General features: G+C 40.3%; 1 protein-coding gene across 4 annotated transcripts in view; it reads left to right on the top strand.

Moving 5' to 3' along the window:
• The window catches only part of rap1gap2a (RAP1 GTPase activating protein 2a), a 105,632-nt gene that overhangs the window by 10,726 nt on the left and 67,340 nt on the right, over positions 1–27,566 (top strand). For 2 of the 4 annotated variants that reach the window (XM_074641436.1, XM_074641434.1), the window contains exons 1-2: positions 2,985–3,354; positions 8,011–8,046. The exons of 1 other annotated variant lie outside the window; for it this stretch is intronic. In XM_074641436.1, the coding sequence (XP_074497537.1) occupies positions 3,311–3,354; positions 8,011–8,046 (80 nt within the window). In that variant the 5' untranslated portion in view covers positions 2,985–3,310. Of the gene's footprint in view, positions 1–2,984; positions 3,355–8,010; positions 8,047–27,566 lie in introns of those variants that run through there. One more of the 4 variants, XM_074641435.1, reaches the window with a different exon arrangement.

The raw sequence follows: 27,566 nt of genomic DNA, 5'->3' as shown, positions 1-27,566 counted from the left end.
GATGCTCGTTCATGTCTATGTCGAGCGAGCACAAGCTAGAGACCGACGATGACTTTCGTTGACTTAACGGCCACAGGTGTCGCTGTTAACAAGCAATTCTGATTCTTACAAACAGTCCCTTTAAATCTTTGTATTTGAAAGATATATTCACAAAACTCTAAAAAAGAAAAGCAGAAGATAGGTACAGTGCGTGGGGACAAATTTTCTCCGTGGTCACAGATTTCGGTGTAACACCTGGATCCTCTCGGAGGATAATGGCTAACATGTCAGCAAACAGTTATTTTACACATCCAGCAGATAGCCTACAGAGCGACATAGCATTCATTTAAAGTTGTGTTTCTGGACACCTGATGAATGTAAGTCTCTCCACCTGCTCTTAATAAAAATATCAGGCTCTTTAGTCGTTAAATGCTCCACTATGTTCACCAGCGAGCCAGCTAACGGTGTCTGACTGCTGTTTGAGTCTAAGCGCCTTTTTTGGCTGAAAACGAGTCATTTCTGTGGCAAAAAGCATCATTAGCCTTCTCCACTTTAGATACCATTGTTCTTACACAAACACTGTGGTGCATAGCAGCATTAATTCACCAATTGAATTCAGCTCAGCAGCACAAGATAAGAATAATGTTAGTGTATGCTATTATGCTAGTGTCTTGCTTGCTAGCTGAGCAAAAAACAAAGTGTGAAAGGTGAGCTTAAATTACAAGATGTTGTTGCTCTACAACATTCATTTTACATCAAAAATGATTCTTTTTTTTCCTTCTTACTTTAATTTTTTTACACTACCTAACCAGTGTGACTGATATTGTTGTTCACAGGACATGTCTAAACCACTAGAGGGAGGGTGAGGTCTGCATTCAGAGCTGTCACTGTCAGGTACATACTGTACATGAGAGGTTTTTGTAAGTTTTATTGTAGTGCAGTTTCTTGAATGCTCTGAAACCTATTGTCTACTCCATTGTATTATATTCTTTAAATATCTAATTATGATAATTACTAATGCAGTGCCAGGCTGACTCACACAGACCCACAGACACACAACACATTATGCCAGTGGAGCGCTTTATTCCTTTTAATCATCAGTGCAATCTCACCATGCTAGAGATATAGAGCACACTCAGTCATCCACTCATCAGCCGCAAAGAAAGAGAGAGTCAGAGCACATGGATAATATTTAATTGTGAAAGCTTTTGACCATAATTATTCTCAACAGGCTTCAGAAGTGCTGGATTTGGTTTCTTGGACTCAATGAGGACTTTTTTGAAGTGAAATCAAATCAAGGTTTTATTCAAAGAAGAATCAAGAGTTCAGGTTTCAAATGAAAATGAAACTTCCTTGGTACATTATTAGTTTCTTTTATTCTCTGGTATCATGCCAGTGATTTGCCTTTGAACTCCAATTGACACAGAGTGTAAAAATAACACGACAACAATATAATCCAATACAAAAGCCTAGAAAATAAGTATGTAACTGAGTAAATACTTCCTTTGTCAGAGGGGTGTGGAGCTCTTTGGTGATTTGAGGCCATACTTGTATGTGAGAGTGTCATACTGGATTCAAGGCTGGATTACCAGCCTCCTCAGGGCGTCAAATACCGATGCTTTTGTCACGGCAGTCCGCACGTGATATCGCCGCACAAGGCAACCTTTAGCGCTGGTATGAGACGCACCGGGCTTTCCATTAACTACAATGTAAACCTATCCGTGGCTCAGGGAAAGTGCGCCAGGAGTGTGGTGACACACCGGGCAGGCGGGAGGGAAGGTGAATGGGTCGAACAAACACAAGGCTTTCATCCAGGAGACTGCTGTTTGTGTCCCGTGATTAACAGCCATGCAAAGTGAGAAATTGTCCCAAAATACCAGGTTCACTGCATAGTGCATGCCAGCTGTTTTTGTTGATTTGATGAATTGCAAATTTGTTATGGAATTTGCACCACTAACGTACACACAGTATATACCTCCTTGTTTAGACTTGTGTACTTGTGCGCTACCAGAGGATAGCGTGTCAGCAGTGTCACGTTTTGCCTTGCCGAGGTGTGAATATTACACGCCTGTATGAAAGTGCAGTAGTGCAGTACTAGCAGGGGGCAACAAAACCACTCACTTAGGTTTAGGCAACAAAACCACCTAGTTAGAATTAGGAAAAACGTCATGGTTGGCCTTAAAATAAATACGTAAACTAAGTAAAATACGTATGGGAACAACATAACATAAGCATAGAAAACATGTCACAAATGTCACTAATGTAACTTACAAATCAAAACACTGGTCTCCTGGTTGAAAGTCCTGTGTTGGTTGGATGTTGTTTGAGTTTAATTAACTTTAAAGATATTAATGAATCAAAGTCTTAATATGCAAATAGGATATTAAAAAATAAATTTTTTGAAGTATCCCATGAGGTTTCTTGAAACCATTTGAGTCACCGTGGGAACTTTTACTCTGACAGCGAGACCTGTGAAATCTAGAGTGAGGAGGAAGGGTGACAGGAAGGACACTCCCTTTGGTCACCACATGGGTGGTTTCTATCTATATACTGCAGTCAACCCCACCCTTTTCATCTGATAGTGTAATATTACACCCTAAGTTACAGTTTCACTCAGCTGTTGAGCATCTGGCAGAAGTTCCAGTAAACACAGACTCCTGCAATGAAGTTTTAATAGATTTCATGACTCAGGACCTTCAAGCAACTTTAGTGTTGTGGGTGCATCGTAATTCCAGTACACTTTACTTTATCTGTGCCTGTTCATGGCGTTATTTTCATTTAAGTGTGAACTGTGAGTGGCCACCTGGCTCACACAGTGCAAGAAGTGACCTCATTTGCGGGTGGTGGGCATGTGACCACAGATGTTGAGGCTGGTTGTGATGATTCAAGATTCAAAATGCTACTGTTTGGGAAACAAACTCAGAGAGTCAGATGGGAGATTGTGGCCCCTCCTCACCTCACTCCTCCCCCTGCTGAAATGTGTTGTCGGTGTACCTGTATGTGTCAGTGTGTCAGATTGTACGTGTGTGTTTAACAGTCTGTGAAAGCCAAAGCAGTGTTTCAGGACTGTAGCTGACTGGTCAAGTTGCAAAGTGGAAAACGACAGCTCTGGGAAAAAGAAGAAGAGTACGAGACAAAAGAGGGAAAAAAAGAGGGTAAATAGAGACGAGAGGGAGAGAAAGAGAGAGAGAGAGAGAGAGAGGAAGGATTGGTACAGAGAGAGACACAAAGTGCAAGTGTACACAGTATAGAGAGAGGCTGTCAGCAGAGCATACAGTTCCCAGAGGAGCCTGAGAGCGAGAGAGACTGCTGAGAAGTTCAGTCTGTCGAAATGCTGAGGAGGAGGAGAAGCGTGTCTTTTAGTGGATTTGGATGGTATGTTGCCTTTTCATTGGATGCTTATAATGTGTATATTTGTCTGTATTATGTATGCACAGGCTCATTGTTTGGTTATAATTGCATAGTGAGTTTATATGATGCACATTATGCTGCTGAAATGTGCATGTGCTGGGTGTTATGGGTGTGTGCAGTGCAGAAATGTAAACTTTTTTTCTAAAAAGGAAGGATGGGTGGAGGGCTGAGGCTGCTCCACTGTGTCACACCTCTGACACTTTGTCCTTTGTGTTGTGTTGTGTGTGAATGTACAGTTTCACTCTGTGCCGTCTCCGTTCAGGGGCTGATTATAATCAACAGGCTGCTTTGTCTCTGTCTGTTGTTGTTGCTGCTGCTGTCTTGTTATGGGACTGTGGGCGAAGCTCTTCCCAGTCATGCTTCCTTGCTCTGTTGGCCGAGAAGAGTTCCCATGATGCAGCGCAGAGGAAGATGCCAGGGAGCCCATTTAGCGCTGAATGCGCTGACACACTCGGATGGAGTGTTTTTGTGCCGGCTCCCCTGCTGGTTGTCGTTCTGACACTGAAGCGCTGCTTCAGAGCACTTAACCTTCCCAGCTGGGCTGAGGCAGCACGTCCTGCCAGACAGGATGAAATAACCTGAAACAGACAAAGCTGTGGAGCTACATTTAAAATGTAACGGGGTTAATTGGTTATAAAAACAAAAACATATTTTTTTTAAAAACTGGTAATTTCCTAAAGGGACACTCAACCAATTTTCCCCAATCAAAAAGTACTCGCCCTGTGAGAGCAGCTATATATGGTCTTCAGTGGCTCGGAAGGAGATTTCAACCTTATGAAAAATAACCCTGAGTTGCATTGTGAGAATTGTAAAATCAAGAGTTTTTTACCCTTACTTGGGACTAAAAAGATATCTCGACATCTGCTCAGTGGGCAACCTCTGGGTCTTGTATGTGGAAGTGCCTTAAACTTGCATTCTTTCTAATATCTACCAGGGGGCGACTCCTCTGGTTGCAAAAAGAAGTCTGATTGTATAGAAGTTTATGACAAAATGACCCTACATCTCACTTGATTTATTACCTCAGTAAACATTGTAAACATGAGTTTATGGTCTCAATCGCTAGTTTCAAGTCTTCTTCAATACAGCATGATGTTCATTTAGTAAATTATGGTCCCATTTAGAGTCAAATAGACCATAAAGCAGGGGATGCTTTATGGCGTGGCTACCTTGTGATTGACAGGTCGCTGCCACGGCGTTGTCCGGTCTGGGAGTTGTCCGTGTTTTCGTCTTACAACGTTAACCCTTACACAGTGTGTTTACAGTTCATTAAAGTTAATTGTAACATTTTCGTTGCCTAAAAATGTCCTATTCAACATTTAGTTGTACTTTGCTCCAGCCTCTCGTGTCACTTCTGGTTGCAAAGAAAACAAGACAGTGACGGCCAAATTGCCGAAAACGACAGTCCACAAACCAATGGGTGACGTCACGGTGACTATGTCCACTTCTTTTATACAGTCTATGCGTCTACTGCTTTGATTTTTACCAGTCTTAATGAAATCTGACTCTTGGTGGACAGATCAGCAACAGCTCTGCTCAGCAACACATTTTAATGTGTGATTATTAGAGACAAAAACATTCATCACATGCCCAGCCTAAGGTGCAAAAATAAAATAGGTGATGATAATAATTCCTCTGCAAATTAAATAATGCCTTATGCTGCAGGAAACTGCAATAAAAAATGTGCCAATAGGGTACTTTTAGTGTAATTTTATAAAATTGCTGAAATGGCAGCACCCTGGAGGGGAGCTATCTCAGCTTATTGGCAGAAATTTAGCTTAAAATGTCTCGAAGGCTAAATATGAGATGAAAAGACTTCTTACTGTAAGCAGGATATTTCCTGCTGTGCATCAGTTCTGCAGGCATAACTGAAAGTAAATGTGGGGCAAGTCTAGTGGATTCCTATTAAGAATTCATCCTTTAACAGATTACATTTTGTGTGCAGCAAATACATACAAGCAGACACACTGTGAGGGGATAATGTGCATCTCTCTTCTTGATGTTAAATGAGAAAAAAGCGCTGCACAGGTACACCCTAAACCATAGCATGCTGTTATCCTACTAACAGCTGGCTTTGAGTTTGAGTCTTAACATTGTGGTGTCATCCTTTATTGTCATTTATAAAGAAGGAATATCCAAATATGATTATATATAAATTATACTTAAATTATAACTATTCTGTGAAGAGGAGCATTCTTCATTTTATTCATGTAGCACCACAAACAGGCAAAATGTGGCCCCACTACTTTAAAAGTCTAACGCCGAATTCACACCAGGCAGCGTTGAAGTACAGCTTGGGAAGAAATTCTTTGTAACACAGGTCAGCATGTCACAGGAGTCACATGATCTGTTTACTGATTTTGCTTTTAGTTTGGCCTCACTTTGGTGCAGAATCAAACGGCTGCAGCTCACAGAGCTCGGGAGCAGCCGCTGCAGCTTTTCCTAGACAATGCATGGCAGCTCGCCATAGGCCACACTTCGCCGTTGCTCTGGTGTTCGGTGTTCGCCTGTCCGGGCTCATCCAAATTTTTCTAACTACGCATACACGGCTGTGCGGTCCAAACGTTTCCTCATCACGATTCCACATCAGCTCATGTCCGTGCAACCGTCCTTGTGGAAAGCATAACCGAGGCTTAAGAATACTACAATTTTGAGCTTGGTGGTCTAACAATTTCAAAATGTACTGTATGGTGCAATGTGTATGCAAGCCTCCGGGGGACAAAGTACGGATAACTTTATATTACTTGTCATCTGAAGCTTTAAATTACCAGCTTATCCAGTTTCTCCCTTTGGACGCACATATGGATGGCAAGTTCAGAGTGAATGCATTACCAAATATAGGGCTGACTTTGAGCAGGCAAGCCACAATTTTGTCCCCATAATGTGTTTACATGCACACCCACAGTCGATTATAGTATTCCTTTCATCTCGAAGATGTGGGGTGAATAAAGCTTACACATTATAGCATGATCTGTTTGATGATTCAGGCATAAGGTGGGTGGTGTATCTCCTCAACTGCTCAGTAATAGATCCTGTGAGGGCACAGGCTGCAGCTCCATTACAATATGAAAGAGGCGAACATTTGGCATCCAGCAAGATCAGATACCATCGAGACAATAAGGTGTCACTGCGGCAGAGCAGCAAACAAAATGTGAGATGAGGTGTTTATTGTCTTATTTTACTGTATTTCTGTTGACTGAGGTGCATCTTTAATAATGAATTATGCAGGCTTTTGTATAAACTACAGTAGTTGCCCCAGCTGCATAAACTACTTCACTAGCTGTAGCCCAATATGAACATATGAACCTGACATTCAAATATCTAGTTAATAACACTTTTGTATTTTTGTGCTTTCCACCTCTGTTGACGCTGCTGTGATGCGTACCGTCGTTGATACCATGCAAAATCCCTGGAAACAAAATCAAATTATATTTAAATCATCCAGGTTGGGCGATGGTGCAGTAAAAATAGCGTGTTTGTATGCCGTTGTGTATTTGAATGAAATAGATCAGGCACTGTTCTGCATGGTTCTGTGTGCAAATTAAATGGGATTAAAGTATTAATGTCATAACATCCTCCTCTTCAGAGGGAGGCATGTGAGAGCGCTGTAAAACAAGCACTGAACATGCACGTACGTACACACATACACCACAATGAGGTGAAAACCCTCAATGTATTTGTATGTACAGTTTCCCTCAAACAAAAGCCTCATATTCCTCACATAGATCCTTTATTATTAGTAGCAACTCAACTGAAAAGTTGTTAATTTGACATCCCCTGAGGTTTTCCTTGTTTTTAGTATGAACAGTGTGTAGTGAGGCATGAATAAATCCCTTATAAACACTGAGACCTCTCATAACCGGTCTGAGCAGCTTGTAGAGATGTAGCCTTGTTAAATCAAGTCCGCTGTCATAAAGCGTGTTCTGCTAGTGATTTGTACTGAACACACCAACTGTCCTCAGGCTCCACATACTCTATGAATCAAAGATCATGCGGAAATTCATTATTTTTTACCTTCAGGACTCGGCGAGCTTGGTTGCACAAAGCATAAAATATGTAGGGGAAAATGTGTTTTACACACCTTAGAAATGTCGACATTTTTGTTTCTTATTTATGCACTGAACATGCATACTGTATAACATACTTTGAGGCTAAAGTAGATGTCCACGTTAAAGGGATAGTTTGGGTGTTTTGAAGTGATGAGGTACTTATGCATAGTCAGTGTATTACCTACAGTAGATGACGGTCGGCACGCCCCTCTGTGCGGTAACTCCTGTCTGTTTCTCCAAACTGAGGACATGCTGACTTCTACTGTAGGTAATACACTGACTACTGTTTGTTTAAGTACCTCATACACTTCAAAACACCAGAACTATCCCTTTAAAGTGAATGCCAATACAACAGGAGAAGCAATCACACATGAATGACTATTCTTTTAAGTGCCAGAGCACCCAGGGGAGCCATGCAGAGATAAAGTCTCACTCCTCCTCACCAGCTTGGTGATTTGTGGTGTTAATGTCCTCAAAGAGCACTTAGAGAAAATAATTTAATTGCTGCTTTTGAGCAATTTGTATCAGGGATGTGATCAATAATATCTCTCTCTCTCTTCTGCTTCTTTTCCAGGATTGACAAGTCCACTTTGTCTGTACTTAAAGCCCGGTAAGTTCCTCTTTAAATCTAACTTTAAAGGAACAGTGTGTAGGATTTCGGGGGATCTATTAGCAGAAATGTATATTAGTGTATAATCACCTGAAACTAAGAATCATTGTGTTTTCGTTCGCTTAGAATGAGCCCTTCATATCTACATAGGGAGCGGGTCCTCTTCACGGAGTCCGTCATGTTGTCGTTACCTAAAGGCCACCGCAGTTCTCTGACACGTTTGTGAGACTGCGGTAACGTGAGCCGCAGAGTGCAAAACCGTGGTACAGCCAGCCGTCATCTGACTTCCGCTGCTCCTAAAGTAGTGTTATTATAGTTTTGCCCTCGGCGGCTCACGCTACCGCAGTCTTGGAAAGGGAGGAGTGAGCAGAGAGGTGCTCAGTTGGTTGCAATCTGCAACCACAACACTAGATGTCGCCAAATCCTACACACTGTACCTTTAAAATCTTCTAAAAACAGTTAGGAAAATGATCTAGTTAATATTCTAGTCTTAGTTAGTCAGGCAAAGCTATAATTTGTGTAAACGTGCTTGTGGAGAAATTCCTGGGAAGCACTGTTGTGTAACAGCTCGCAAATGCAAACACTGAGACTGCGGCTTTGACTACTTTCAGCCTGGACCGTATTTCCACTTATTTTCCATTAGAGCGATTGATTCTGACTAAAACCTCAACAATCGATTCACTGTAGAGCTATGGACACTTAACTTCAGCAGGACACAATGCAGTACACACTCACACTGCACTGCAGTCTTTTTCAACAAGTGAAAATGACCCAAATTAATTCCTTTCTTCTGCATCTTTGATGCTATCTTGACTGCTGCTTCATCACTTCCTTGTTTACTCTTTACCCGCCACCTCTCTCCTACTCGCCTTCATGTGCAGCTGTGTGAGGAATGTGGTTAAAGTCATGTTCTGCCTAGCCCTTGGGCCACGCACTCGACTCCTTACTGCTCCAGTCAGTAGTAGTTGTTTGTATTGTGGCTCCCAGGTGTGAATGTTGTACTTCATGAATATGAAGCAGCAGGAGTATAATCTCCACATAATCCTCTGTGCTGCCTTGCACTCACAGCAGCATGCATCTTTTAAGGGGTGAGTGGCTGCCACTGGTTTCGCCTCTCAGGCTACTTTCAGGCTGCCATAATCAGTGGCCAATCTCTGGGTCTGAAAAGTGAAGCCAATGCAGAAGTGCCTTGAACTTGCATTCTTTCTCATAGCCAGCAGGGGGCGACTCCTCTGGTTACAAAAAGTAGTCTGATTGTATAGAAGTCTATGAGAAAATGACCCTACTTCTCACTTGATTTATTACCTCAGTAAACATTGTAAACATGAGTTTATGGTCTTAATCGCTAGTTTCAAGTCTTCCTCAATACAGCATGATGTTCATTTAGTAAATTATGGTCCCATTTAGAGTCAAATAGACCATAAAGCAGGGTATACTTTAGGGCGTGGCTACCTTGTGATTGACATGTCGCTACCACGATGTTGTCCGGTCTGGGAGTTGTCGTGTTTTTGTCTTACAACTTTAACCCTTTCAGAGTGTGTTTTGAGTTAATGAAAGTTAATATTAACATTTCGGTCGCCTAAAAAGTCTTATTCAGAGTTTGGTTGCACTCACCTCCACCCTCTCGTGTCACTTCTGGTTGCAAAGAACCAAGATGGTGACGGCCAAAATGCCGAGCTCGAGGCTTCAAAATTTTGCTGAAGTTTATTGGGAGTTTATGCAACATGACAGGATCTGCAGGTACTACTCAGGACTGAAAAACTGCTCATCTTCCTCTGCAGTTTGGGAAAATAATCTTTATATTTTTCTTTATATATATATAAAAAATAATTTTATAAAAAAATATATGTTAAGGCAGCAAAGGACAAGAAGTTATTCATATTTACTGAAACTATATTTGAGTGTTGAACTCTTATACAGCAATACAATTAAACTAATTATGTTTTAAGGTTAGTGCGTAAATAATACAGAAAATTAGACCACATTTCTAATTCTTTAATTATACAGTACTTTGATTTATAGAAGGCACAAAGAGCAATTTCATTATAATGTGATCATTTCTAGAGCTGCAACGATCAATCAATTAATCAATTAGTTAGTCAACTATTAAATTAATCTTAAAAATTATTTTAATAATAATAACTTCTATGTTTTTTTTGTCTGGTTGAAGAACTCCAGATTTCATTGTGTCCCCTCCATGTCTTCAACCAAAAAATAAATCCCATTCATGGATAGATTTTCTGGACAGCTCATTTTCTTCTTGGACAAGTTGTTGAAGGCTGAGACTGGGATAAACAATGATTCATCATTTCAATCTCAGGTCGTACTGATTCATGGTAAAACAGCTTGGTGATTAACTAGTTACCACCGTCACAGCAAGACGCTACTGGGGTCAGATCCCACCGGTTAGCGTGAGTTTCCTCTGGTTTTCTCCTGTAGTCAAAGACATACATGTTAGGCATTAGTTCTGTCATACTTCTGCTTCTGCCCTTGATCAACACACTGGCCTCGGAGCTGCTGGTCTGTGGGCATTGTAATGTAGCTGCTGCCCACTGCTCCAAAATAGTCGGGATGGGTCAAATGCAGAGGACTGATGGTCCCACGGGGAATGATAAAATATAACTCAACTTAACGAAATTACATAACAATCTTATATAACCGGGTTATGCACACTTTCTGCAGGATAAGTAACATTATGTCTGTTTTTAACAAGACAGATTTCACCAATTCATCACCTGTCATAGCCTGAGTATGCTGTTTAATAGCTGCCTTGTGTTGCTCCACCATTTACTTTGTTGATGCTTGATTCACTGGACAGCTGCCATTGTTCACTCTCACTTTGGCTGTCTGTGTTTTGGAAACAAGAAGTGACGATGTTCAAGGGATAATTATGAGTTTGCTTTACAATTCGTAGCTGTGAAAGGAGAAGTAACAGTGGATGTTTTGACAGATTGTGATGTGTGACTGGGTTGTGAGAGTTTATTATTTTGGAGTGAAAATCCCATGGTGTGGTGATCATTTGGAGGTAGACATAACAAACCATATGGTCAAATTAATTCTGGATTAGAGTGGAGAGCTAATGTGAATATCATTTGCTGAGTTGTGTACCTGCTTTATGGGATGTCCTTTGAGGATATTGTGTGTGAGGAGCTTCTCTTTGTTGAAACAAACCACCGGTGAGCCCTGCTAATGGAGGTTGCCGTAGTGATGGGAGGTGAAGGGCTTCTGTGCGTGTGTGTGTGTTTATATTAACGCTGTCTGCACCCAAACCCCACTTTCTATGTGTCTCACTCACTTTTGAGCTAATCGCATTGACATTTACTCTCTGAGCAAACACGTTGAAACCTTTTGTGTTGTCCCATGTACTGTCTTCATCTCTCACCTGCTGTCCATATTTGCCATTATGGCGCCATCTGTTGAAACTCTGCACTTCGCTGGTGACTGTTTAGGGGTTTCTTTAAAGGAATACTTCACCCTCAAAATGACCATTTGTTTATCAATTACCCACTGCCTGTAACCCCTTGAATTCTTGAAGAACACTTTTACTATTTAAAACACTTCCGCATTAGCAGTTTTACACTAGCACAGGCAAGTCCGGATGAGTCCAAAGTGTTTTAAATAGTAAGGTTTTAGTGAAGATGCATGTGTTTGGGAAGTACTGAGCATACGACTGGATAACGGAGAATGGGATTATACTCCACAAGTAAATAATCTGTATAAACTAGGGCTGTCAATCGATTAAAATATTGAATTGCATGATTGTCCATAGTTAATTGTGATTAATCGCAAATTAAACACATATTTTATCTGTTCATAATGTACCTTAAAGGGAGATTTGTCAAGTATTTAATAATCCTATCAACATGGGAGTGGGCGAATATGCTGCTTTATGCAAATGTATGTATATATTTATTATTGGAAATGAATTAACAACACAAAGCAATGACAAATATTGTCCAGAAACCCTCACAGGTACTGCATTTAGCATAAAAAATATGCTCCAATCATAACATGGCAAACTGAAGACCAACAGGCAACAACAGCTGTCAGTGTGTCAGTGTGCTGACTTGACTATGACTTGCCCCAAACTGCATGTGATTATCATGAAGTGGGCATGTCTGTAAAGGGGAGACTCGTGGGTACCCATAGAACCCATTTTCATTCACATATCTTGAGGTCAGAGGTCAAGGGACCCCTTTGAAAATGGCCATGACAGATTTCTGAGCCCGCTACAACTTAAAAATTGTTAATGCGTTAGAGAAGTTAGTGCCATTAAAACAAGTTTGTGTTAACGCGTTATTATCGTGTTAACTTTGACGGCTCTAATATAAACTGATTCTGCATTCAACATGTAGAATCTACTTGTGATGTGGTCAAACACCGTCCGATTGCAATCCGATCTCCAAAAACACGTTTTAATGCCAGGTGTAAAGGGGGTCTCATTTGCACTCGTGTCCCCACTGCATTAGACTTAATAGGCCGTGAATGGTTCTTTTGGACTTGGACTCTACAGGCCACACTGATAAAACACTAATCAATGTAGGATTGTTGTCAGCTGTGTGTCAGACATAAAGCTTTAGCCTATACAGAAAGCAGGTTAGCCTGAGTCATGTAAAATAGGACTTGTCTGTTATCTACAGTGTTCTCAGATACACTCATCCAGTGTCTCCCCCGGTCCCTGGCCAGGTGTCATTAGTCTGTCTGCTGTGGAGTGGCTCTGAATATGAATGAGTGAGTCGTGACTCCTGCTTGAGCTGCTGCTCTGCCCAGACGCTGAGTAGCACCGACGCATGTGTGTGTGTGTTTGATCCAGGTGTTAGATGTAAGAAAACGGTGCACAGACAAGCACCATAGAGGTAAGAAAGATAGGAGCAGAGATGACACTCTGCAGAATAGAAAGGATTGGAATAGATAGATGGATAGATAGATAGATAGATAGATAGATAGATAGATGGATAGATGGATAGATGGATAGATGGATAGATAGATAGATAGACGGTACAGACAGACACTGTGCAGAGCCTCACATAAATACTTAGGTACAGTACATGCATTAATTATACACCACAACATAACTGCACGAAAGACATCAGATACATCCAGATACATCCACACAACAAGTTTGTCAACCCAGACTTATAATGGCTCCCAGTTAGAATCCAATGCAAAGGGGAGGATGGACAGAGTTTGATATGCATATTATGTATATATGATTATGCAACAGGGGATTTTTAAAATTGCTTTGAATATACAAGGGCCAGTGTTGTAGTACTCGAAATTGGTCTTGGTCTTGAGATCAGTCTTGAGACCATTTTTTGAAGGTCTCGGTCTCGTCTTGGAATCGACTGCATTTTTACTCGGCCTTGTCTCGGTCTTTTGTGGTGAAACTCAGTTTTTATAGATCTATAGATTAAATCAACTAATCGGTTAGTCGACAAAATCGTATGAGTGTTAGTCGACTAAGGATTTCTTTGATTGAGGAGAGCCCTAAGAAATAACAACAAAAACATTTTGAGTCACAGCGAAGCGGCCAAAAAAGGCTGAGCTAGCCTAGACTAAAAGCCGTTTCTCACCAGCGTGATGCAAAAATGTGGTGCGTGAATGCGTAAAATCTGCATGTGAATTTTCCGCTTTCCCGTCCCCTAAATGGTGCCGTGTCCACTCCACACAGCAAAATCCTATCCAGACGGAGACTGTCTAAGAGGCTAACGTAACTACACAACACATAAACTAATCGGACCCCAAATTTGATGCCTACGCTAACATTAGCTGTTGTGGCTAGCCCCATTCTGTAACCAGCATCTAACGTTAACAAGTACATATCAGCTACATTACCATCTTCATCGTGTCCCAGCTGCTGGGTGATCACAAGCCATATATTGTCCTTTATTTGGTTGTTGAGGTAGTCGTGTTTGTCGTATTACGATATACCAATAGTCCGAAAAATGTCCCATTGGATCGAAAAAAGCCCCTTTGTCCAACAGTCCGTTACCCCGAAAACAAACGGCCATTGTTCCAAGGCCCTGAAAATACACACTCTCCATGCAACAGACAGAAGCACATGGCTAATTATGCAAAAATTAAGGTGATCAAGGGATTTCATTGGTCAAACATATATTTCTGCAGGTGGAAATCCACTGAAATCAAGGTCCGTCCGAATGTTCCACAAGGGTGTGTAAGCATTCATAAGAACATGAAAATCAGTTTTTAAAAAATCTCCGTGCAAATTCTTCGGCCGAAAATCCATGCTTGGTGTGAAACGGCTTTTAGTAAGCATGACTCAGCTTGTCATGCTCCTAATTTATGCCTTTAAGCTTACTCTATTGAGTCAGTAATTGGTAGCTGGACTCATATGATTAAATTGTACAGGGAGGAATATATAGGAGAAAAACAACACCAAGAGAAAGGGGAAAAGGATAAGGTAACAAAACCATCAGTTTGAGGCTGCAGGGCGGCAGGTGTGAGGATTTTATGTTGTTGTTTTCTCCTTTTTCTGTCCTACCTGCCCTCAGTTCACAGAGTGCTTTTTTATTTCCTCCATCACTCTCAACTTTCTCTCCCTCTCCCTCCTCTTTCTCTCCTCCGTCATTAATCCCCAGTGTGCCTCTGCCTCTCCTCTGCTCATGGTCACTACAAAGAGATCACTCCCTACACCTCATTAATAACTGCATAATCAAACCTGTGTGTGTGTGTGAGCAAACACACGCATCTGTTTGTGGGTTTTGTCTTGAAGTGGCGGTGAGGGTGAATGAATATTACAAACTGGGATAATAGAGGAGAGAGAGAGGATGAAACAGGGCGAGAGGTTGCACCTGATCAGCTTCTTAATAGAGTCAACGATGCCCCGCAAACTGTGGTGAGTAACGGCCGTCTGTGTGTATTTATACTGTCTGCATACTTTTATGCATATTTATTACAGGATTACAGTTAAGTCTTTTATCTTCTTTTTCTTCGATCATTTCCTAAGTTATTACAGTTTATCTGGAGATGAGTTGCTTTCCAAGCTGAGATGTACATCATGTAAGGACTGCTGGCATCACGAGTTACTGTTTAAATTATGGATCATTATAAGACAGCTGCTTGCAAAATTTACAATAATATTTACAGATAAACTCTAAAAAACATTGACCAAAACTATTAATGCTATTATAAATAATATAACGTTATTAAAGTCTGAGAAAGTATTGTGATTACTACACGACTTGTTTTGGAGTGAAGACTGCAAACATGTTATTAGACATATTATGGCTTTACTGACATTTACCTTTTTGAGATCTTTATTGGATTTTGATGTCACAGTGCACACTTTACTAAAATGTTAAGGTTGTATTTATTTACACAATAAATTGAGTTGCTCCTATAAGATGTGAGGGTAATGGGAAAAGCTATCTGTCCCGCTTTATTGATTATAGCAATTCGCTAAGAGGTGATAATATTATGTAGAGCTATTGTTTGTAGTTATTGTGTATTGTAAAAATATTGTAAATGCATTTGTGTGGACCCCAGGATGAGTCGTTACTGTTGATGTTACAGTGGCTAATGGAGATCTAGAGAAAAAAACAAACAAAGAGGAGAGGAGGGTTACTGAATTTTGTAATTAAGAAGAGTAAAGCGGCAACGACTAATCGATTAGTTGTCAACTACTATATTAATCGCCAACTATTTTGATAATTGATTAATCAGTTTGAGTAATTTTTTAAGAAAAAAAATGTCTTTGATTCCAGCTTCTTAGGATGTCATCTTGGGCTTTGGGAAACACTGATCCACATTTTTCAGCATTTTCTGACATTTTATAGACTAAAAAACTATTGATTTATCAAGAAAATAATCGATAATGGAAATAATCCCGCAGCCCTAAATTAGAGTAGACTCCAGTAAAGCCATATTGATATAGCAAGTATATTCAGTATATAGTAGAGCAGTATATGACAGCGTGGATAAGAGCAGAGTGTAATAAAACAGTGTTAGTGCGTGTTATTTCTTCAGGATATTTGATGGCTCCAATCATAAAGCTCTTGAGATACAGATTAGCTCTAGGTCTCTGTGAGGAGGAGGAAATTGGCATCAGTCTGAAGGATTAATCTGTTTCTATATTACACCTGTGTGTCGCTGTCTAGTTCCTAGTGTGTCTTGTAAGAGCTGCTGGTGTCCGGCGTGCCGCTCTTATGTCTTCTATCATTGACGTGCTGTTAGAGGGCTTTAGGTAGATTACCACTGTAAGTACCAAAACAAATTACTTTTGTTTCTCGGGCTCAACCACAGATGGTTTTACCCGCTGGATTTTCAATCTCGCCAACTGTCTGTCTACCTCCTCTACCCTACGGTTAGAGAGAGAGAGAGTCAGCAGCCAGCTGCCTCTAATTAGACGGCGATACTCGGCATGCATTATTTCCATCCTCCTCAACCCCTCCTCGGTCGTCTTCGTCTCTTCTCTTCACCTCTGACATGCTCCGCTCAGTTCAAACAGAGCAGCTGGTCACATCTGAGAGCGTTGTCCGCTCAGGCACGCTGCTCGCAGCGCTGTGATGTGGCGCCACAGGCACCTGTGGCGTTCTCCCTTCTGCTTTTCAGGAACAATAAGACTGCAGCCCGGCCGCTCCCTGCTGGATGGTGCTGATGTGTAGTCCAACGTGGCATTTAATTTCCCTTGTTACTGCTATATTTTGTTTTGGACTGGGACATCTTTCATTGGACTTTAAAGAGAGGCAAAGTCCCTCCCCTTCCGGTGTTCACCGGAAAACATATGTACAGTAGTCAATGGCAAATTTGAATTGTGGCATGAATCACACATATTTAAAAGATAATTTTGCAATTTTGACAGTCACAGTTTGTCGTAGTATAATTTAGTTTTGTGTGAAACTGCTCAGTGAACTACATCTCTCGTCTTACACAATAAACGTCACCAACACTAGCTCACTTAGCTATGTTCAACGGACAAATGTAACGTCATCTTACCTGATGTGTTTTATCCAGCGACTCCTGGTCTTTTTATCAGCCGGGAAGAGAAAGAACGAGCGAGACCCGTTGCTCGTGTGAGTACATCCCAGTACGAAACACACGGCGTCGTAGCTTCAGCGAGAGAGACGTCATTTACGCAACTTTTTGGTGTGTATGGTGCCTTCAAATGGGGTCGTGTTTACCGTGTTCACGAGAAGAGTCCATATGAACGCCCCCCTCTTGTGTTATTCACAACCTCGTAAGTGGAAAGTGTTTGTTGACGTTGTCAGAGATAGCGGAGGCCATGGAAGTTCATTTTTCAGTGCTTTATAAGTTAATATATTGTAATTTTAGTCGTATATTGTTTTTTTTGCAAAATCATCTTTTAAAATGACAAACATCATATGTTTGATTCATTGTGCAATTCAAACTGGATCAAAAAAATATTTGTCTCTCGGCGTTGACTACTGTACATATTTTTTTTCCCATGGTGGTCCACCAGTGGGGGCGGGATTTCACCTCTCTACTCCCTTTGGCACTTTTAAAAAAACGGATTAATAATATTATTGTTGTGTGGATTGACAGGCAGGATGAACGACATGAATGAGGCTGAGATTGAACAAGGGCCCTGGAGAAAATAGGCTGAGATGAAAATATGAAAGAGGCCTCTTTTAATAGAGTAGAAAAGTGTGATAAGAGGAGGTACCTTCTTCTTAGAGGCGTCCCCTCCCCTTATCGTTGTCTAGTCATAGTTTTTTGTGGCCAGGTGTAAATGTTATCTGCCTGCCACCATCACGGAAAAGAGCGAATGCTATTTCTGGAGCCTGGCATTTACTCTATCTCCTAGTGCACCTTCTATATTGCAGGGAGCGATGGACAAGCACGGGACTAAATGTCTGCTGGTATCATATTTACTTTAGGTGATGGCTTATTAAAGCTCAAGGCTTCTGCTGCTCTGTATCACGGGAGAAGAAGCAATGATTATTCACAGGGAGGTGGCATGTTGCCTTAATGAGCTGTCAGCTTTATTGTGTTTTGCTTATTGGAAGCAGTTGTTGATGTAGTGCACACAGTTACCTAACGTAATATAAGCCTAAGGGGAGAGAAAGGACGGAAATTCAGTCGGTTTTTAACCAATGCTCAGGGTTAATATGATGCTCAGCTGGGGTTAATATGGGAACCAGGATTCAAAGTAACCACAAACACCCACATATAAAGCTATGTGGTGGGATTGACTCACTCCTCGTATCACAGTTTCACTTCACTTTTTTTTAAAACAATACAACCTTCTGTGTGAGTTAGTTTCCCTCCGAGTGTGTGTGAGAAACAGGTAGAGAAACCAAAACCACAAAGTTGTGGTGGTACTTGTTGCAGTACGATGCGGGAAGTAGTGGAACTCCACCCATCCTCAAGAGCTCAGGAGAGGATGTAGCACTTCCTCTCCTCCTCTCACAACTTCACTTCCACCGACGATGAGTTATAGAGTATAATTCAATTTATGACAGTATTTTAAATGCATAACATTTGATATTTTTTGGGCAATTATGGTAAACTTTAAGATTATAGCTGATTATATACCCTTTAATGTTCTGCCCGACTGTTTGGTAGAGCACAATTTTAGTCACAAATGTGTGGAACTCAACCTGATTGAGCATCTCTACCACTCAGTTTAGGTATGTTATGCTAAAAATATCCACTAGATGTCGCTGCGTCTTTAAATAGCCTTTTCAGTCCGCCTCCTTACAGGAAGTTAGCAACAAAACTCCAGGACTCTGTTTGGTCTAATTTAAAAGCTAGGCATATTTTTTTCAACATGTCATAGTTTTAGAGGTCTTACTGAACAGAATTATGTAACTTGATACTAAAATAAAAATTCTAATAAGGGGCAAATCATTTTCTAAAATCATGTTCTACCAAACGGTTCAGTTGTTATTTTATGGTAAAGGTAGTAAAGCTAATAATGTAATTAAAAAAGACTATTTTCTACTAAATAAAAAATCTTTTGATCATTCATTGTTGTTAATATGATACATTTAATGTTATTCCATTGTATATATTTAATGAAATAATTTAATAAGTATGATTTATTACTGTCTAAAAATATGCTCTACCAAATGGCTTTGTTGTCCTTTTATGGTAAAGGTAGTAAAGTTAATAATGTAATTAATATTTACTATTTTCTACTAAAGAAAAGTAGTAAGTATGATTTTTTTTACTGTCTACCAAGCGGTTGAATTGTTCTTTATTGGGAAAAGTAGTGATGCTAAGATAATAAATTTATAATTTTTATGAAATAAAAAAATTGATTAATTGATTAGTGTTAATATCACTTTATCATTATATATTCGATGAAACTATATCTCTATGATTTTTCACCATTTATGAGATGTTTTTAAAGTACCCTACTGTAAATATGGTAAATATCTTGAATAAATACATGTAAATAATACTAGTACTGGTAATACTGCTAATTTCATGGTAACAAATTGACATATGTTGGTGTAATAAGCTATTATAGCCACAGTACATGGTTTGTATTTTTCTTTTACCATGAAGCGATATCTCAACCATTTGGTAGAGGCCTATTCTAAAAACAAAACAACTGTGGGTGTCTGTTAAAAAAAACATTGATTGTTCCTATTGCGCAAAGACCAAAAAAGAAAACAAAGAGAACATTTTCTATTGCTTTTTTCTTAGTGAGGACATTAAAGGGTTAAAGCACGTTAGCTAGGGTTTATTAAATAAACTTTTCCTTGGTTATTTGAGGTTAAAATCTGGATTTTTTTTTACTTCTTGCACAACAATACTGTATGGATCAGTCCACACATATTCACCTATTTCTGCTGTGACCACTAGAGGAAGCCAGCGCCACGTGTTTGTCTCAAAGAGCCTCTCGGAGGCAGAAATCAGTGCTCTGCAATGAAAGCAGCTGAAGTGAAGAGAAACGGTCACTAGAGTGAGCACTTTCTCTATTTTCATGCTCTGTTGAATCAGAGTCGAGCTCTGACCCACCTGTTACAACATCTACCTGTTGAAACCAGCTCTACATGACATTTTTATCATCTACTAGTTGAACCAAAAGTAAAGAGATGACACTTTTATTGTAGTCATGTTTTATTTTAATTCTACCTGTCTTGACCACTCAAAAATGAATTTAATACACATAAACAAGGTGGAAAAAAACAGCCACAGTTGTGCACATACATACTTTAAACCCAGTAAGCTTTATGTATATAGGTTACCACTACAAGACAAGTGCACCGTGTTTTTTTTTTTTTTTCATCCATACTGTTTGTAGCATCCTATAGGGAGCCAAGGCTGTTGCCGTGGCAACGAGAACTGATGATCACCTAAGGGATGGTCCAGTGTGGTCCATTACCATGGTGATAGGCCCTGCTTGTCTCGCCTCTTAGCCAGTGTAGATCAAAAACATGACCAGTGGAAAGATAATCTGACTTCCAATGCTAGTGGTTGCCCATAGCAACCACAGTGCGTCCCCCCCTCCCACACACCCCATGGATCTAGAGATAGTATGTGCGTGGGGATAAGATACATAGGGGACAGCATGACATGAGTGGCCCATAACGCTGCACTGTCGGTCTGAAGGGAAGTTTCATTTCATTCATCACCTTGCGTTCTTTTAATAAAAGCAACAATATGCCTAAAGGCTTGTAGATATGGCGAGGAGAGACGGCTTTATTAAAGGGTGATCAGGTGGTTGCTGCTGGCTGACGACCACTGGGACAGGAGAACAAGGTTAAATCTGATGTAACTGTTGAGGGACGGAGGCTGCGCTGTATTCATGGGAAAGATAATGGTTAAAGGATCTCATGGTTTTGGCGAGAGATGATTACTGTTGTACAATGTTAAGAATTTTGTCATCATTTAAAAGTAATTGAAAGAGGAATTTCATTTCCGTTGCTTAAATGAGCACTCCATCGTGTTTGTCTGCTGTCTTACCCAAAGTTGCATGATAAGCAGGTGTCAATGTTATCTCTTTGTACACAGTAAAGAGATGGAAGCAGCAACTTGTTAGCAAACAGTTGCTTATTTACACAGTGAGTAGCAGATACGGAGCAACATAAGCATTTATTTGGAGTCGTGTTTCTGGCCACCGGATGATTTTAGCCCAATATTAACTCTTCTTTTAGCTCTGTTTTCATCTCTAAGGGAAACATATTGCTCTTTAGCAGCTTAACGCGCCCTCATGCAATGGTTCGTATGATATCATGCATGCATACAATCTTTTCAAAATGAACTTCCATCCTCACAGGAAATACCTTGGTTAGGTTTAGGCAACAGAACTACTTAGTTAAGCGTAGAAAAAGATCGTGGTTTCGGTTAAAATAACTCCGGAAGTGGCATGACTTAAGTACGGAAGTTATGTGACAAATAAATCAACGTTAACGTCTGGTTTCCTTCGGGGTACGGACGGCGGTCTCCCTGGCAAAAGACTGGTGTTTTTGACCCGCCCATCCACCCCGACCTCCTTGCTACACGGCGTTTGTCGCTCTTTACACTTCCTGGTTCACAATTACTTTGATTACATACAAATTGATTTTGTGGGATTTAAACAAATTAAAGTCAGCCTGAAGTGATCCACCTTCGTAGGACGGAAAACCCAGGGTTAACCCTTAAGTTACCTCGCTAACCGCAAATCCTGCTTCGTAGTACAGGCCTCTGGTTAAAAGTTGTGTGTTTCTTGGACCCATCCACGTCTCCTCCCGCCCGACCCTAAGCAGTCTTTCTCACTTTTTATTCTACATCACTAGCTGCATTATCTGTGGGTTGGTCACTATAAGTGACCTCTTTCACATACATGTAGTCATTATAATATAATATAACCCATCCAATAATCCATTATAATAATATAAATATGTTGATTATAGCAGCTTTAATTACACTATCTGATCAAATATATACCATAAATGCACACACTAATTGTCCCTCTCATTCTTTGATATTTGAACGGCCAAACACATTTGGGACGTATCGTGTGCACAAAGATAAAGCTGATACCTAACTATACAAGCCAGTAACAAAGCCTAATGCGTGACTGTTCCTTAAACTGGTCTATACCACTATGTATGCAATGTTTTCCCATTTCACCTGTGTGTCATGTATGTGCCGTTTGTTGCCATATGTTCTTTGATGTAATTTTGTAGCTTTATATTTTTATTTTCCTTTTTTGGCCTCGTAAAATCTGAAAACGGCTGAAAATTAGCCTGAAGGCTAACTGCTTTATTTACAGTTTGTCTGTTGATCAATGGCCGCGTTCCCACCTCGACAAAGAAACATAAAAACGAAACTACAGAAAACATCATCTTTGTGTATTGCCACTAGTGTCACTGTGTGTGTGCTCTGCTTGTTAAGCGAGAGTCTTGTTACTCTAAAGTCCCCCAGACAACCAGCTGCCTCTTTGCTTTTGACAAATATTTACTTCTTGCCTTCTGGCCGATGCTACACACACACACACACTCACACACACACTCACACACACTCAGACACACAGAGTAGCTGATAAGCGCACCATCTGGCCTGAGTGCTGGCTGTTAAGGGCTCATAAAACAGACCCTCACCTATTTAGAGGCAGAGGGCTCCCTGAGCGGCAAGCTGTGGAGAACGGGTAAACAGCACGCACACGTTTGCATGTACATTCACACGCGTGCACAGTCACACGTGCGTCCACCCACCCACATGCAACATCCGTATCCACGGGGGACGTAGGAGTAGGTGAGACGAATAGGAGGTGAGAGGATCAGAGGATGTACCTGATCTTCTTCTGTGAATGTCTTCATTTCTACCGCCCTCACTCACTTTCTTTGAGGATAAAGATATACAGAGATTGATTCTGCAAACTGATCCTACAGTTACGTATGCGTCAGCACTGCAACATGCACAACTTCATATAACATGTCAGCATCACATGTACATCTTCAACCCTTCCACAGTGTGTTCTCAGTTCGTGACAGTTAATTGTGATATTTTGGTCACCTAAAAATGTCTTATTCAGTGTTCGGTTGTACTTAGCTCCACCCTCTCATGTCACATCTGGTTGCAAAATACTGATTTCGAGACAGTCAACAAACCAATGGGTGACGTCATGGTGACTACGTTCACTTCTTATATACAGTCTATGGTTCAAAGTAGCAGTATTGTTTCACCTACTCCAAAAAAATACACTAATAATTATTGTCCCCAATGTATCCAGAGCCTGATATACCTTATTCCTCTGCACCATTATCGAAAAATATATTTAAAAAAACATCAGTTCACCATGTCCCTTCATTATGATGAACACGCACGCTGTAGTTTATTTTGAGTCAATCCCACACACACCATCCGGTTGCCCCAAATTCTCAAGAGAGCACCAAATGTGTATTAATCCACTTTCTGAAAATAGTTCCCAAACAAATGCACTATTAAAGGTCCCATATTGTAAAAATTTAGATTTTCAGGTCTTTTATATTATAAAACAGGTTTAAGTGCTAAATAAATACTGTTAAACTATCAAAACGCTCAATATATGGAGAAATACACACAGCCCGTATTCAGAAATTGTGCGTTTGAAACAAACCGATAGGATTTCTGTCCATTTGTGATGTCACAAATATACAATATTTACATTTACATTACACAGTTTTAAACATAAACATTCGAAATGTGTCCTAGTTTCTATCCTGTTGTAGTGTATGTAAATAACATCAGCTGACAGGAAGTAAACATGGACCCAAACTATTGCCTAGCAACGCAATTCCGTTGCAATTCCGTTGCAATTCTGTTGCACTTCCGTTGAAATGCACTAAAACGGAGCGTTTCAGACAGAGGGTAAATACATGTATATTCATGCAGACAGTATGAGGAAAATAAAGTTCTTTTTTAACATTACAGCATGTAAACATGTTCTAGTAGAAACACAAAATACAAGTATGAACCTGAAAATGAGCATGATATGGGACCTTTAACTGTTTACTATTGTTTACTTTTGAGCCACTTTTAAAGATTGATATCTTCAGTAAGAAACCATAGGGCTTCGGGTTGAAAGTATACTACTGTAATACAGTTTTTTGAAGGAGTTGTTTCCACAGCAATATAAAAAAGATAATAGAGAGAGACAGATTAACTTCCTAACACTAGCTCTAAGCAACTAATAATAATGACTACATTTTTTTTAATCAAAGCAAATGTTTAAATAAAAATACAATAATTTATATCCTAATCATTTGAATTGTGTGTTAATCGTGATTATCATTTTGGGCATAATCGTGCAGCCTTAGTTGAAAATCCTGTAAATAACCAGAGAACACAATCAAATTAAAATAAAATTAATTTAATTAATTCAGATGTTTCCCTTCCAGCAAGAGAAAGTGAACTTTTCTATTTCTTATCTTAACTGAGTTGAAATAAGTCGAATTGGGAAATGACTTATTTTTGCAATCTGACATTTAGAGGACGTTTCATAAGAGATGTGACATGTCCTTTTTATTGGCAGCTGTAATATCATCACAGTTGCTAATTAAAGAAATGCAGGATAACTAATGAATCCTCATTGGGGAAAGTAATAACACCCAATTATATGTGTTTTCATCTTTTTACTGCTACTTGATACAGAACGACTGATCTTGTTGTGTCTCTCTGCGAGTGTTTGCCAAAACTAACCAGGCCTGGCAGTGTTGCCGTTGGAAACCAACTTAAGAGGATGTTGTAAGATATGCTCTGCGATTGCTGCTGTTACTGTTTTGTACACAAACACTTGACATAAGCTGGCGGCAAATTACAGCCCGTCTCCTTAGCATCCGTAAGAAAGGAGGGCGATGCTGTAGAGAGAGAGAGAGGGCAGAAAATGAGAAAGAGAAGGGGATGGAGGGAGACTTTGCGTGGTTCGGAGGAGAGAGAGAAGGTGATAGAAGAGAGCAGGGAGACAATAATAGACAAGGGGATCCTTTGCTGTGATTGGGCAAACAGAAAGGAGAAAGTCAGACCAATTCTTCCTTCCTGGCACTGCTGTTAACCCCACACAGCAGAGATGCTCTTAACACAGTGGTTCGCAAACTTTCTCTGTCATTTACCCCGCAACTTTCCTAAACTTTCCTAAAATATTAATAATCTGTTGTTTTTCTTCAGATGACATTGATTGAAGAAATAAGTTAACATTTTCCCATGATGGTTGTTTCTTATAGTTTATTCAGTTGGTAGTCCTAGTATGTTAAATAGGTTGGTGGGGTGAGGGTTAAACTTTACCAAACCACTTTTTTTTATTGACGTGACTGGGAAGTAATGTTTCTAAATGTATTCTTAATGTTTTGGGTCTCATACTGTCAGCTGCCAAAGTTTTCAGACATAAAAAACACACAGGTCTCTCCTCATCTCCCACCGCCTTCCGCCTTCGTTATTATTTATATTTATATAAATGTAACTGCAGTGAAACTGTTAAACCATGGAAAATATGGACTGAATCAGAATGTTTCATTAGATAAAAACATGTAATGAATTTTGGAAATAATTATGATTTCTCTTTTTTCAATAAACGTATTGAGATAACTTCTGTTATGATTTGACGCCATATAAAAAAAAAATTGAATTGTTCGTCTCCAAATCATCATCTGTTTTTCTTTTTGTTCCTGTCAAATATCTGTTCGTTCTGTAAACCTACAGTACAGTCTGTCTGTCTGAATGAACACCATTGCTACCATTGATGTATAAAGAGCCGATTTGTTTACTGTTCGGCCGTGAAAAAGACGTCAAAACATTAATTGCGCATCACATTTTCCCTGGTAACGCGGCCCCACCTGTCATGCCTCTGCGCCCTCCTAGGGGGGCGGGCCCCACAGTTTGAGAACCACTGTCTTAACATAAGAGAGAAGAGGGTCAAGATGGGAGAGAAACAATAAGAAGAAGGGAGGAAGGCTGCAGGAATAGAAAAAGAGATGGATGCTCTCTTGGGAAAAAGGATGCCAATGGGAGAAAGAGGACAGAGGAAGAAGGACAAAGAGGGCGAGAGGAAGGACAGAGGGTGATGAAAGAAAATCTTTTTCTCTCTCTCTCTCCTTGTAGACTTTGACCTCTATGGATAAAAGTGTGAGGCAGAGAGTGAATGCATGTGCTGCTTCTCTGTGACCCTGTGAGGTCGTCCTCAAACATCCACATGAAAGCTGTTGACAGACGATGGAGCGCTGACGTTCTCGTCCATCCTCTCATTCAGAAGCCATTTCAGAGCTTTCTATCAATTGTTTTTCTCTCACCTCTGACTGTGTCTTTATCTGTCTGAGTCTCCGGGCTGAAATCGCTTTTCTTGATTGGCTCACCTTGCTCTTATTCCCGGTCATGAGTGGACTTAACTGAAAAATCTATGTGAAAGCCACATTTGGCTCCTGTTCAGCTCTGCGTTTTATATACACACACACACTTTCCCTCTCAGTGCGTCCATTTTGTACATACATCAGAGGCAGGGAACAAGGCCCGGTCTCGCTCCGGCAGAGCTAAGCTCAAACCCAATTTGCTTTCAAAGGAATAATTCATCTCCATATGAGCAACCTGCAGATATGGCCTCAGCTTGTCCTTGCCTGCGTGGCCCGTACACTGTTGCTAACAGCTAAAATGGTTATGGCTTGTGTTGATAGATCGTGGCAATTTACACCCGGTCACTACAAAATGAAATTACAGGCTGCAGAAGATGAAAATCGGAATGTACAGTGAGATATGCACAATTTTTTTGAAAGAGAGAACTGCTTGTGCAAAATGGTTGATAGAAAAAAAGGAAATGAATGAAAGGTTCTATTAAAACCATTAAAATTATTGTTGGTTAATTTGTTACAGCGACTGGACTGTTATTTATAACTCTGTTTGGATTCAGTTTAGCTTACCTGTTTGTTTACAAAATGTTTTCAGTACGTTTTCACTTTTAATTTTGCAAGAGAAAAGGCTTTCAGCTTGAGGACTAACTTAACCAATGTGTTTGGCAAACATACCGCTATCTCGGATAACGAATTTGGCTAGGGTTGCCCGGGAGCAAACTTTTCAACCACTGTTTAACACAAAAGTGAAGCCAAAATATCACAGATACGGGAGGTGCCGTCTTGAGATTTTGGCGTCATTTGGAGCAGTAGTGATCGGGCGGCTGGAGCTGCAGGATCCCGCCCCCACACCCAGCCGAGCCAATCATGAGACGAGCGCGGCCGCAGCTTGCAACGTGAGCCACCTAGCTGCTACGTTAACACCACGGGAGCTGTTTGGCTGTAAAGACACAACAACTAACCATAATATCTCTATAACTACATTTATGATTTCTCATACATTTCAGAGCCTCCGGCTGCGAGACACTCAGAGCAGCTGTCAATCATGACGTCTCACCTCCTTTTTATAGCCTCAAAAAACTAATTTAAACCAAACTTATCAGAAAAACGAATACTTGAACGTATATCTGTGTGATAAGAACTACCGAAAATGACAGAGTATTGTTCTTACTGTTGGAGGATTGGTCTTGAAATGGCTTGGTGGTAACCATCTCCTCACTTTCCTTCCTACATTACTGTAATGAGTTCTTTCTATTCTTCCTCATGCCTCCTCTATTTCAATTCCTCATG

Source organism: Sebastes fasciatus, chromosome 7 (assembly GCF_043250625.1).
Source record: "Sebastes fasciatus isolate fSebFas1 chromosome 7, fSebFas1.pri, whole genome shotgun sequence".
In the NCBI taxonomy this organism is placed as follows: Eukaryota; Metazoa; Chordata; class Actinopteri; order Perciformes; family Sebastidae; genus Sebastes; species Sebastes fasciatus.
This window is presented reverse-complemented; position numbering and strand designations above follow the sequence as displayed.